Consider the following 12,498-nt stretch of genomic DNA (forward strand, 5'->3'; position numbering starts at 1 on the left):
AAGTAAGTAACTTTATAGTAGCTGGATTTTCTAGGCGAGTTTTTCTTAATGCTAGTAGTAGGAAGTGTTTAACTGTGGCACTAGACTATTAAACTTTTCAAAACAGACCATTCATGTTTTCTAAATTAGCTTCTCCCACCATACCTTCTATCAGTGCCTAGAATACTGCCAAACTTTGTATAGGCATTTGTATATAAATGTAAAATAAATCAAAATAGACTTAAATAACATGTTATTTAAATCAAGACTGGAATCTCCATTGTATTTCTTAAACTGAATGGTAGGTATCCTCTACTGTTTTTTGGGGTTTCCTGTGCCTCACCAAAAATAATACCCTACTTGTAGAACATGAGAGAACATTTTATGTGTGTTAAAAACTATCAAATAAATTCTTTAGACTTAATTTTACAGGGATAGATGCATAGTCTATACCAATTACTCACTACTTGATTCACTGAAAACATTAATAAAACATTAAAATTGTACTGAAAACATAAAGAAAAATGATTTCCTTGGTTTTCCTTTGTTTTTTTGTTTTTTTTTAAATATTTTATTCATTTATTTGACAGACAGAGATCACAAGTAGGCAGAGAGGCAGGCAGAGAGAGAGAGAGAGGAGGAAGCAGGCTCCCCGCCAAGCAGGGAGCCCGATGCGGGACTCGATCCCAGGACCCCGAGATCATGACCTGAGCCGAAGGCAGCGGCTTAACCCACTGAGCCACCCAGGCGCCCCTTTTCCTTTGTTTTAATGGCACAATTATTTTGGGGATAAGAGAAACAAGAGTTTGTTTAGTTGATTCTGTTATCTTAGCTCCCTCTCTCTCTCTAAACCTCTACAATTACTCTTTCTCTCATTTTGTACTTGAGATCCTGGGGTCACTACAGGATACTCGGAAATGTAATTGGGAGCCATTTCAGAAGGCATCTGTTGAAGGCAGAAACATAGTAATCATTCTTTATGAAAATATAATTCTAGAGCTCTGTCCCAACACTTATCATCCTAACCTAGTCACACAGACTAGGTTAAAGTCCTGGCTAACTCACTTGCAAGAGATCTAACCTTGATAATCTTTGAATTTTATCTTTGGCATCTATAAAAGGAATATCATAATACTCTCCTCATTGGATTGGGACAAGATTAAATACAGTAACAGGTGAAAGTTCTTTGTTGATGGTAAAATATATAAACTACCAGACATGATATTATTGTTATTATTAAATTCATGATAACCTCACAGCTGTTACCAGAAGTCTCACAACTGAGAGTAGGAATTTAGGACAGTTCCTCTGTAGCAGATACTTACCAAGAGATATTTTAGTAGACTGAGTATTCCTACATTTCCACCTGAAATGACATTGCCAGGTCTTAGGAAGGAGTACTTTGCTAAAACCTTGGCTGTGCTTCTAGTCTAGACTTACACTCGTTTCCCAGCCTTTTAGTCACTCGCAGGTGAATGTGAGAGATTGATTTAAGGTAACTTTGAAATGCTCCAGTTTCTCAAGTAGGCTGGGCTGAAATATGATTTCAAGTTTAAGAGCTGGGTGAGGGGGAGTATTGATGCCTCTAGAAATAGAATGTCCTGCTAGCATTTTTGTTCAGAGATGAAGAAAATCTCAATGTGGCTTAAGAATAGACAGCTGCCCAAAAAGTAGAAAATCCCAAAAGAGCTACATCTGTATGGCTATCTGATTTATGACAAAGATAACACTGTACTACCATGGGGAAAAGATTCATTTTCAATAAATGGTGTAGGGTTAATTTGATCCACACATAGGAAGAAAAACCATCTTGACGTTGACCTCACATCATGCACAAAATCAGTTCTCCATGAATTCAGATCTGAGTATGAAAAATAAAATAATAAAACCTCTATTTTTTACTTTATTTTTTTTATTGTTGGTTTTCTTACTTTGTTTTGTGTACCATACCATCCCAAATAATATGTTTAGTGTACAGTATTATATTTACTTTAGGTGTACAATATAGTGAGTCAACAATTCTATACATTACTCAGTACTCATCATGATAAATGTACTCTTAATTCTCTTCACCTATTTCACCCATCCCCCTCTCCCCTCTGGCAACCACCAGTTTCTTCTCTATAGTTAAAAGTCTACTTTTTTGTTTCTTTATTTCGTTGTTTCTTTTGTTTCTTAATTATCACATATGGATGAAATCATATGGTATTTGTCTTTCTCTGACATTTTACTTAGAATCATACACTCTAGATCCATCTGTGTTATCACAAATGGCAAGATTTCATTCTTTTTTATGGCTGAGTGATATTCTACATTATATATGTATATAACATCTCTACTTATTTTAATTTTTTAAAAATTTGATTCCAGTATAGTTAACATACAGTGTTATAGTAGTTTCAATAAGGCTTTTAGCATTTAGAATAAACATAAAAGAACCTCTTTATGTCCTTGAAGTAGCAAAGATTTCTTAAATGAAATACAAAAAGAGAAAAAAGAAAAAAATGTTAAATGGAGTTTTATTAAAATTAAATTTCTGTTCATCAAAACCCAGTTAAGAAAATATACACAGTACACAGAGCGGGAGAATATATTTGCAAAAAATAACTGATAGAAAACTCATATTCAGAATAATGTAAATTACTCTCATACCTCTCTCTTGATACATATAGATATTACAATATGTAAAGAACTTCAGTAAGTCTAAAGGACAACTCAATAGAAAATGGGCAAAAGATATGAATAGACACTTTGTGGGTGAAGATGCAAAAAGGACAAAACATGCATTAAAAGGAGTTAAGCTAATTAATCCCTGAAGAAATACAAGTTAAAAGTGTGAAACTACTACACCTCCCACCATAATGTCTAAAACAAAAATGATGGAAAATACCAAGTATTGGTATTGATATAGGGGCACTGAAATTCTTGTATACTAATGATGGGAGTATAAATTGTTAGAATCACAGTGAAAAACTATTTGTCAGTACCTACTAAAGCTAAACATATTAGGTATTTTCTATAACCTAATAATTCCATTCCTAGATTTACACCCAACAGAAATGCATACAGTTTTTAATCAAAAGACATAAACTAAGATATTTGTAGCAGCACTATTTTCAGTAATCAAGACCTAGAAACTCCTGGAAACAAATGGTATTAACTAAGTAGGATAAACAAATAAATTATTTGTTTATTCACATGATGGAATATTATAAAGCAGTAAGAACAAACTATCTACAGCTACATACAAAATTATGCATATATTTTACACTTACTGAGCAATGGAGGTCATACGCATACTGGTATGATTCCATTTCTGTAAAGTACAAAAAGAGACAAACTATTTTGTCAGAGGTCAGAAATAGTAGTTGAGAGTAATGATAAGAAAATGTTACCATAAGCCCTCTAGTTTTCCTTAGTTGGGTTCTACTTGCATAGGTACATTTAACTTGTGAAAATTTATTTTGCATATTATGTAATTAAGACATGTGGACTTTGTGCACTTTTCTCTGTGTATGTAGTATGGCAGTATATATAGTATATGCTATGTTATAGTACTATACTTTATTGGTATGTGTACCAGTATGGTATAGTACCATGCATACTGGTATATGATAGATACCATACTATAAATACCATTATACTAACTATATATATAATAGTATATGTATTATACCATTTTCACATTCTAACCATCTTATAATTATACTTTGGAACCTAAAATTCCTTGATAAACCTCACTGGTGGGTATACCTCTTTGCCCTTTGCATGCATGAATCTTGCAGATAACTGCTGATCTATTTAAGTAATAATTTTTTAAAAATTTATTAAAAAGTGTTTTCTTTCTTTCTTTCTTTCTTTTTTAGGGCCCTCCAGGTCCAAAAGGTGATAAGGTAAGAAAACGTGTAGCAGAAACAAATTAAGTTAGTGGAAATCCATTGGTATGGTCTATGCTATGTTGTATTTTGGTCTTTTTAATGCGCACCACATATAGCCTTTACACTAAAACTGTTTATCATCTCATCTTCCTATTCTACAGGGAGAACAAGGTGATCAGGGACCTCGGGTAAGTTGTATTCTTCAATCCTGGGTAGAAAATTAATTTTCAGCTTTAAACTTATTGAATTAAAGTAGCTTTGGCTTTATAACTGTGTTTGTGTCATGGTTTAGAAATAGCTGGCAAAAAATGCCATACCACTTGTAAGTGAAATAGCCTTAATAATAATTAATGGATAAATCCTGTAGCATTGCTTTAACTTGATACCTGTAAATAGGACACTGTACAATAATTAGCCCTCTGATGAAGGGCCAGAATCACTACTAAAAAGTCAGTAACAGCCACCATTCCCTTGGCTATTGGGTCCTTCAGATTTGCATGCATTGTTTTGCAATAATGAGGCCATTTGGATTCCTGTCAAATTTGACCTTTTTCTGCAGTTAAACTTTATGTGCTATTGCATAAGTATGTTATATTATAGATGAAAATATTAATGCATTTTATATTTTTATTCTTCATCATAAATTTGAATAATACTTCTTTGAATTTCTTATTTTTATAGATTTTTAAGCAGATAAAAGGTGTAATATAACTTAGCATTCCAGGAAGGAGGGGCATTCTTTTATCCTTCTCAAATGTGGCTCTTTTAACCATTATAACACTGGTGAATGCTTTGTTGTTACCTTGGTAGTGCCAAGTCCTCTGCTTCACATCTGTGCCTTATTACCCAAATGTTCAGACATACTGTTCCAATGATGTAGTGGCTCCGTTCAGACATACCTCTCAATTTTCTCATGTCACTATGCACAAGAGCGAGTATTTGGTTGAAGAGTCATTTTTTACAGTGGAAAAGCACATTTAAAACTTTCAGGTTGAAAACAGAAACTGTAGGGGTTTTGTAAAATGCGCTGTATGTTGTTAATTACTGAATTCATTTATACTGCAGTAGAGGTTTTATTGCAAAAGATGTAGTTGATGCAAACTTGAAAATTTTGGAGTCTTATCTCTTTGTGTTTATTAAACTACATAAAATGTATGCCATGATTTGTTTTCCTTTCCACTCTTCAGCCATTTCTTTATATAAAAATAATGACCATGCCTCCGAGCATTTCGTTTCTCATGCAGTCATTCTAGCTGATGACTAGCTTCAAGCTAAAAGCTCATGCTAGTGGTTGAGGAGATTAAACATCATGATATCTGTCGTGGATGTGAATGGAATAAAATTCTCATAACCTTAAATGATTAGAGGATAGCCACTTGCTCTGTACGTGGTGATTATTTCACATAGCGTGTCTCCATGTATTATCATTTCTTTCCACACGAAATCTCAAAATCACTCAACTTACCCTTTCCAGGTAAGAGGGAAACTGTTTCCATTCTGAGAAATCTTCTTTTGGCAAAGGAAGTAAAGGGGTGGTTCGCAGCTTAGCTGTCATCAGCATGCACGCAGTCCTCATTTTCAAAAAGGTGTGTTGGCTTTCATCGTTCCAAAAAGTGATGATGGATGATAAAGCGAAGCCAAATTTTCAGGATGAAACCTGAAACCATGTGAAATTCACCTGGTTTCATGTTGCATTACAAACTAAGACTTGGACCAGTTTCCTTGCAAGTTTGGCCAAAGTTCATGAACTACTTTGACGAACCCAGACTGCCTTTCATACAGATTTCAGCCAGTTTTCACACGGACTGAGGCCAAGTTTCACACGGTTCAGGGCCCATTTAGCATTTCAGGTGGAAAGTGGCAAAAATTGACCCCATTTTCCCCAGAATTTTGCTTTTTGTTTGAAGGCATTTGGATTGATTTTATCTTGCAAGGTGAATCTTCATGGATTAAAAATCTAAAATGTCCTGGGAGGTATATGTGAAATAGAATAAGAACCTACCAAACTGCACCTTTTCTCAGATTCCTAATTTAGAAACAAGGCAGGTCACAGATAATGGTCTCCAAAAAATAAAACTTACTTTCTAGTAAGAAAGTATTAGGTACTGATTAGGAAATTTATCATATCAACATAGTAAAGTGCATGATTTATAATTTCCAGAGAAATCAAAAGTAAGTCAAAACAGGAAAGGTCTTAATTTTAATGAGAATCCACTTTACTCACATCCTCCGTAGGCATACTATTCCAGCTAACATTCATAGAGACTCTCTTTTCTAAAATGTCAATCTTTGTATTTGAATGCCCTGCCCATTTTTATCCTATCATAGTTTTTGAATTCAACTTTTTACCATTTGTTTCAAGTAATTTATTTCTTCCGTCATTAACAATATGACCCTTCATCATTTCAGTTCTTTGTTAGCTTATCAACTGTTATAGGATTTCTACTGTTTCCTTCAATATGGGTTCCCCCTCCCCCCCCTTTTTTTTTCTTTTTGGCTTCCCAACTGTCAAACAGGAATATATTAAGTCATAGTATGCAATTCAAAACAGGAAAGTGTTGAAGATAATAAAGACATTAAGAAGGTAAAACTATTTGGAAATACTTGTACATATATTTAGCAATATACATTGAATTTCTTTTATCCTCAAGATACCATGCTTAATATTATAAAAACTATAAATGGGTCCTCTTTCTCTCTCTTCTACTACCACCCAATTCAACCTACTATCATCTCATCTTCTTGACTACAGTGGCAGCCTTCCAAATAATCTTGCTTCTACTCTTGACCCCGTATAATCCATTTTTTACACAGCAGCCAGAGGGATCATTTTCTATTATAAATCAGATCATTTTACTCCCTGTTTTAAACCTTAAGATGAAATCAAAACCCTTCATGAACCTTCAAGATCTGGCCTTTGCTTAAGTCTCTAACATTATCTCACACCACTCTTCTCTTACCCCCGAAAATGCTCCAGCCACAAAGTCCTCTATGTGTACTTCAAACACATCACACTCACTCCCAGCTGGATGACTTTCTATTTGCTGTCTTCTGGTCTTCTGGTGATTGAGATTTCTTCTCAAATACTTCCTTGGTGAGACTTCTCCGACTACCCAATCTAAATCTGAGATTCTCCTATTTTGTTTATTTATTTACTTGCTTGTTATCTGTAAAACATGCTGTACCATTTACATAAACTCTATGAGAACAAGGGCTTGGTCTATCTTGTTTATACCATCAGCTAGAACAATAAGGACTCAATAAATATTTGTTGAATGTTAAAATAAAATATTATTACATCACTACGGCCCTCAAGTTGCTGATAATATCATGGGTACTCAAGTGAGGAAACTATTTGGTTGTGTTAAATGCCTTAAATAACAATACCAAGAGATGCTAGATAAGTAAAAATTCTTCCATTTAAAAAAATCATTGGACACAGTGGAAGTGGTGACACTTGAGCTAGGATTTGATAAATGGATAATCTTTAGAAGAGAAGATGAAGAGGGAAGACATTACACATTCCAGAAAGAAGAAATAATATAAATAGTATTATACAATTGGGAAATGACAGGATTCATTTAAAGACAATAACATTTTTTATTTGCCAAGGATATAAGCAAAATATAGAAAAATTACATTATGTAGGCTGTTTTTTGTTTTTTTTTTTTTACTGAAGGTATATTATGAAGTATTTTGAATGTTTCAGTGTGATAGGCAGAAAGGAGACATTGAAGATTTTTTTAGTACATTATTTGATGTATATTACCACTGGACTCTTTGGTATTATTACCAAATGTTCTTTGTGAAAATCTTCCTGATGATGGTATCTCACATAGAGTGGAATTGGAAGAGACTTGAAAGAAGACCAGAAACTGTCAGTCACCCAGGACAAGTTTGTAAGAACCTGGGCTGTAAGGGTAATGACCAGTCTTCAGGGAGAAGTGAGCAGAGAGGATGGGCTGGCTCAGTTTGAAACAGTGAAACACCCCTTCCTTGGAGGTAAGAGGTCACATTCAGCAGAATACTCTGTCAGAATGAGAAGCTCAGCAGTGGGGAGAGGCTATGTTGGTGAGCCAAAGAAGGAATTCCAAAGAGTCACCAAAATATGAGAGAGAGCTCCATGTTTTTTATGCAGACTGCGATATTAGTTTATTCTTATATAATGAGAAGTTTGGAGAAGGTAGTTGATGGTGTGATTAACATAATTCAATGATGTAACTATGGAAGCCTCTGTAAATCTCTTGGCATTTTCTTCATGGTTGGAAGAAGGCTGTTTCAAGTCCAGCCATCACATATGTATCAGCAGGAAGAATAAAGGGGGAGGAGTCTTTATCAAGAAAACAAAAATTTTCCCATGAATTTCATAGTAGACTTCAGCTCACATCTCATTAGCCAGACAGTGTCACATAGTTACTTTGTAGCTGGAAGTGAGCCAAAGAGATTGGTGTTGAAAAGGAAAGTTGGGTCATCTTGTAATCAAACCAAGGCCAGTTCACTCATTGATAAGTTACAGATAGAGATCACACCAAGTGGAGTGTCACATAAAGGAAACATTATTTGCAGCAAGTAGGAGATAACAAGGCATAATTTCCAAAGCTATGACTCACTGAGAAGGGGTAAGTGGGTTCCTTTTATTTATGGTTAGGATAAATATTCAGAAAAGGGAGATTTGCCATCACGTTTAAAGGCGGGCATGAGGTTGCATAGACATACTGAGAAAACATGCTTATACATGCATTGTACATTATGTTAATCAAATTTTTGCAACTCCTTGGGCAAAGCCTTTAACATTATACTGAGGCAAATCTAACCATTGGACAAGGGGAAAGGGCTATGGGAATTGTCTAAGAGCTAGTATAATTTGGGTGGGATCTTGGGCTCATTATCTCTCCAAGGCCTTTCTTGAATGCAGGATCATAGCTGTTTATATGGCAGAATCATATCAGTTGACCTTGAGTCTAGGTTTCTGTGGAGACTGCTATTGGATTTATTAGTGGGGTCTGAAAAGACACAATAGCTGATTGGGGGGAAATGGTTCTCTGAAAAACAAACTTTGAACTTTCTGCTGGTTTCAACTTCATTAGTTCTATGGGGCATGTTTTCAATATCACCAACAGGAATTGCCACAAGTGCCAAACAAAAATTCAAAGAAGAAAAACCAGGGTTGACATTAGTAGAGGAGAAATTAATAAGAGTCTTTAAGCAGAGGGTAGGAGATTAATTCAAGCCATATGGGATTTATATCCAAAGCTGTGATCATTGGTAATTTGTGGTCAGGGTCAAGTTAAAAAACAAACAAAAAATTGCAGTCAGGGAATGAAATAGGACGATACTAAGGTGAAAATTCAGCATGAATCATTAAATTGGATGTAGGGACTAAAGTTGAGAAAGTGGATAAGGATAGGGCTGAAGTTTCTGGCTAGATAAAACTGGTCATAAGACAGAAGTATAAATATGTTAGTATTTAGTCATGTTGAATTTGGGATCTGGATGAATTATTTCACTGGAATAATGTAGCAAACAATTGGAAGCACGAGACTGGGAATCTGAGGTGGTATCATAACCGTTCCATAGCTGGAGTGTCCCCAGTGAGAATAGAAACTGTGGAAGTGGAAAAATTGTGCATGAAATGGTCACATGAGAACCACTTAGAAATATCCACATTTAGGGAGTGGGTTAAAGAAAGAGAGTCAGAAAAGAGAGCGAGCATTCATTCAAAGTCAAAACCAGGACACTACAAAATTTGAACATTAATGGAGGAGCTACGTTAAAAAATAAAAGAGAAAAGAAAAAAAATGAATAAAATCCTCTTAATAAAAAGAAAACCATAGGGATGAATTCTATAAAAGCCTATGATTTTGATGTTTTGGAGTCATGAGATATTTAGGGAGTACATTTTGTTAAGCAGTAGAAGCCAGATTGCAAGAAGTTAAAAGGTAAATGGGACGAACATTGACTATCTTTGAATATTGTTGATGGCATATGATTTAGTGCAGAAGAAAGTGGGCTAACTTTTTTGGCATGAGCTTTCTGTCAGTGTTCATTGAACCAATTTTGAGCTTACAATTTTAGGTTTAATATAGAAACCGTAGATATTGTTTGGTTTTATTCTACGAGACAGTGGTTGTTAGATTTCCACAGCTGAATGCATCCTGATCTTTCCTCCTTGTTTCCTGGGGAGATGTTGTTACAGATTTGCCATTAATCTTCAGTGCATTTGTGCAAATGTCCATACTTCTGCAGTTAGGCCATTGGGCTATATGGTAAGGATGGTGCTTTTTCTGTGATGTCAGTCACCAAGACTTCACTCTGTTTCATCTTAAGTTTGTGATACAGAGATCTAAGGCTATGACTATACCCTGCAATCAAGCAGAGGTTGGAGACCTGCTGTCAGGGAGTTGTAGGGGCATTCCTAGGCTAAACAAACATTAGACCAAGAAGTTGCACCTCACATGTCATAGTTATAATTATTAGTCTTACAAGTAATTAGGCAAGTTGCACACAGCATCTCCAAGCCTTACTACAGTTCAGCAAGATAGGATATGAGGGAAGAAAAGTAGGAAAAGTGCATGCAGTGGGATGAGATGATTATATACACATGGGCTGGGGTCAGGCTGGATGGGATCGAATTCTAACTCTCCCACTATCTGCCCCTCTGGTTATGACAGGGATTAAATAAAAAAGTGTATGAGAAAACCTATAACAAATCCTTGACTGATCAAAGCTGATCATTCTCGCCATATTGCACATGAAGAATCTGGAGTGAACTCACTTGCCCAAGTTTACATAATTTGTAAGTGGTAGGAAAATGAATTCACACCCAGCTCTCTCGACCCCTTGTTTGTACCTTTCCCAGTGGGTCAGGCTGCTCCCCTATCAACAAGTTAGTTATTGAAGTCATCAACCTCAATATGAAACAATAGGGATGACAAAAAATACCTATGGCTCAAATAATAACACCAATAATAATGATAAGCAATTTTATTGATCTCTTAAGATGCACTAACCATTCTATGAAGATGTATCTTATTTCAACAGCCCTATGAAATAGTTGCTTTCATTGTTTCCATTGAACAGATGAAGAAACCAAGATTTAGAAGGTTTAAATATTTTGTCCACAATAACAGAGCCAGTCAGTGGCAGAGTCAGGTTTTGAGGCTGGGTACTTCCAGATCATATTTTCCATATATTTTTCTCATTTATCCTTAAAATTAATGCAGTGATTTAGTTACCAGCATAATGAATAATATGGCTGGTTTTTAAAGATCTATTTATTTATTTTAGAGAGAGAGTGGAAAGTGGGGGGAGGGGCAAAAGGAGAGGGAGAAAGAGTATGTCAAGCAGACACCCTGATGAGTGCAGAGCCCAAGTGGGGACTTGATCTCATGGCTCATGAGATTATGACCTGAGCTAAAACCAATAGTCTAGTGCCTAACCAACTGAGCCACCCAGACGCCCCATAATATGATTTTTTTTTTTTTCCCCTGGTGAGGCTTGAGCTCAAGCAGATTAAATGATTTCTACAAGTTCACATACATACATCTACCGAAGAACAATGCTGGGAGTCAGACCCAGATTTCAAATTCTGTTCTCTTTCCACGGTCGTAAGCTGCCTTCAGGTGGCTGCTAGTACCTTTTCAACTTTTAAGTTCCATGCCTCTGTGAATGAAAGTGAAAAGTCTGAGGAACACAAGTGCAAATAGGAGCATCTTTTTTATTTGTAGTCATGGTCACCTCAGTCTTTACAATTCATTCACTGTTGACCCTCCAGAAAACAAATGGGTGAATGCATCACAGTCATACCCAGGAACCTCGTGTAACGTAATTGGGCAGGGGAATGCTAATCCCCATTCAAGGGACATCAGAATACCCAGTTCCCTCGTTATAATACAATTTTTCTTCTCAGCTTGTCGGAACCAATTTGAAAATTATAGTTTAATATTAAAATCCTGCTATATTAACTCGTAGTGACTTTTTTTCTTTAGGATAGATAACAAGATGAATAAAGTCTGTTTTCTGCTGTTTATAATGCTGTATTTACATGTTCTCCAAGATACTTTGATTCCATTTTTTTTTTTAAGATTTCACTTATTTATTTGACAGACAGAGATCACAAGCAGGCAGAGAGGCAGACAGAGAGAGAGGAGAAAGCAGGCTCCCCTTGGAGCCGAGAGCCCGACGCGGGGCTCGATCCCAAGACCCCGGGACCATGACCTGAGCCAAAGGCAGAGGCTTTAACCCACTGAGCCACCCAGGTGCCCCTTGATTCCACTTTTATTCTGAGCCTCTCTTTGCAAAAGATTGTTTTATATTTCTTCATCAGTCACAGAACCTGAATGTCAAGTGTTAAAGACTCAAGACCTTCAAGACTTTTTCCTGTTGTTTTCTGCACCCATTATTACTACTATCATTGGTCTTCTAAGAGGACTTCTTGTTTGCCCAGTTCTTATGAGCCTCTGCCCTCGTCATGAACCACAGCCCTGGGAATCACAATGGTACTCAAGGCTTTGATGTTAGTGGCTCATATTTCTTTTCCCTATCTTTGTGACTTAAAAACATATTTTTAAAAATAAGCAAAACTGTTCTAATGCTTAGTACTGTCTGTTTAAATTAGGGTACTATGTTGCTCTGAAATTGT

The 12,498-nt window shown here is 35.8% G+C and overlaps 1 protein-coding gene across 2 annotated transcripts in view; it reads left to right on the forward strand.

Annotated features, from left to right (window-relative positions):
* The window catches only part of COL25A1 (collagen type XXV alpha 1 chain), a 465,856-nt gene that overhangs the window by 307,949 nt on the left and 145,409 nt on the right, over positions 1-12,498 (forward strand). For both annotated transcript variants that reach the window (XM_044224287.1, XM_044224288.1), the window contains exons 6-7: positions 3,846-3,872; positions 4,019-4,045. In XM_044224287.1, coding sequence (XP_044080222.1) covers positions 3,846-3,872; positions 4,019-4,045 — 54 coding nt within the window. The remainder of the gene's footprint in view (positions 1-3,845; positions 3,873-4,018; positions 4,046-12,498) is intronic.

This window comes from Neovison vison, chromosome 11, assembly GCF_020171115.1.
Source record: "Neovison vison isolate M4711 chromosome 11, ASM_NN_V1, whole genome shotgun sequence".
Classification (NCBI taxonomy): domain Eukaryota; kingdom Metazoa; phylum Chordata; class Mammalia; order Carnivora; family Mustelidae; genus Neogale; species Neogale vison.